The 1,677-nt window shown below is 37.4% G+C and overlaps 1 protein-coding gene across 1 annotated transcript; it reads left to right on the top strand.

Moving 5' to 3' along the window:
- The first annotated feature begins 360 nt into the window (after positions 1-360).
- LOC131875654 (uncharacterized) lies at positions 361-1,440 on the top strand. The gene is made up of 5 exons (XM_059220258.1): positions 361-504; positions 606-683; positions 803-871; positions 1,161-1,250; positions 1,356-1,440. Exons 1-5 carry the CDS (start codon positions 370-372, stop codon positions 1,416-1,418), a joined length of 435 nt encoding a protein of 144 aa, XP_059076241.1. The 5' UTR covers positions 361-369; the 3' UTR covers positions 1,419-1,440.
- Positions 1,441-1,677: the final 237 nt, after the last annotated feature.

Genomic DNA, 1,677 nt, shown 5'->3' on the forward strand with positions numbered 1-1,677 from the left:
AAACATGTGAACTACTTTGACATCCAACCTTCCCAGGGTGTAGGTTTAGGTAGCCCCAAAATAGACCTGGGGTAGTCAAAGTAGTCCAGGGCCCATATGTCCCCCCCTCCTCCTGTTGATCCCCCACTTGCAGTTCAGCATCCTGATATCATTTGTGAGGCAGCTTCACGGACCATATCAGCTATTCACTCTTTGAGTAGCCTCTTGGTTTCTCAAGCTGCGTCAGTAGCTCAGCCTACTTTTGATGGTAGCGGTGCATCGGGTGGTGCTGACACGTCATCCTCGGCTCCACACATATGCATGCCACATAGTTGTGTCATGTGTGGGCACGTATGCTTGGGTCCAATTGGACAGCCCATTGATCCTGCTATGGACAATGCAGATTACGAGGTGCATGAGATGCATGATGCACCAGAGGTTATTACACAGACTGGAGGATACCCTGGGGAGTCCTCACATGCTAGAGGCGAGGAGGCACCGTCATCATACATTGATGATGTATTGGTAAGATTTGTGTTTTCACAGTTCATGTTATATTTTAATTAAATATTTATAAATTAGATAATATTAAGTACTAATTTTTATTTACATGGTCTATTTAACAGTTGATGACCGAGGATGAGTTGAGACAGATTCAAGAGGGCACCTTGTCGACCATTTCATTTGGCCTCGATAGCTTGACGGTACATATATTATTGCACCTAGTCATTTGTATTTTATTGTACATACATGCTCATCATTTATATTTGTATTAATTAGATTATGTAGTAACTTGCATGTATATCTTATTTTACTCTTGTAGGGCACAAGCAGCACGAGTGCGGTGCAGTGTGATCTAGGATCTGGTAGTGCAATTGGAGACAAGGGAAAGGTAATTGAATGCAAATATGATTGAATGAATAGTTTGAATAACTTATAGTGATTATACATGTCTAGACATAGATTGATAGTTTCATATACTTGTTGTGTATATATACAGAGAATCCTTGGCTTCACATCCTTGATGACTACACCCAGTATACCTGAAGAAGAAGAAGAAGAAGAGATGCCTCGAGTAAATGTGTGTTTATTTTATTTTTTGATTAGTAGATATAATTTGTTATTATCAGTGACAATTATATGCTAACTTGTATCAATGTCATGTTTCTAAACATATGTAGGTTGTTTATGAAAATATTCAAAACATACCTCCTCTACCGAAGACATACATCAAGAGTCCTGCAAAGCTGAAGAGAAAACGTGGAGATGAGGTAAACATGAATAGTTCAATTAAATAGTTCATTTTTATGTTAACTTTTCGAATGTGAATTATATAATATAACTAATATTAATCATGGTTTGTTTTTCTTGTGCAGGATCCTTCAGAGCCGAGCAGTGCGGCGAAGAGGATCGATTTTGATGATCCATCAGCAGCTTAGGATGTTATAGATAGTTTTGGGATTCTTACGTGTCTAGTTGGCATGTATATTTTGTATATGGACATACATTCACATATTTAGACATACATTTTGTTTCAGTTGGTGTTTATGCCATATTTGTGTATGGACATACATTTGTAATCATTCGACATTTTTATATATACAGAAGTTGATATTCGATCATATAAATTGTTGCTCATCTGTGTGTGGTGTTATCATGGAAATCTTTAATCTTCATTCCAATAATTAACAATGGTTA

Source organism: Cryptomeria japonica, chromosome 5, assembly GCF_030272615.1.
Source record: "Cryptomeria japonica chromosome 5, Sugi_1.0, whole genome shotgun sequence".
Taxonomy (NCBI): Eukaryota; Viridiplantae; Streptophyta; class Pinopsida; order Cupressales; family Cupressaceae; genus Cryptomeria; species Cryptomeria japonica.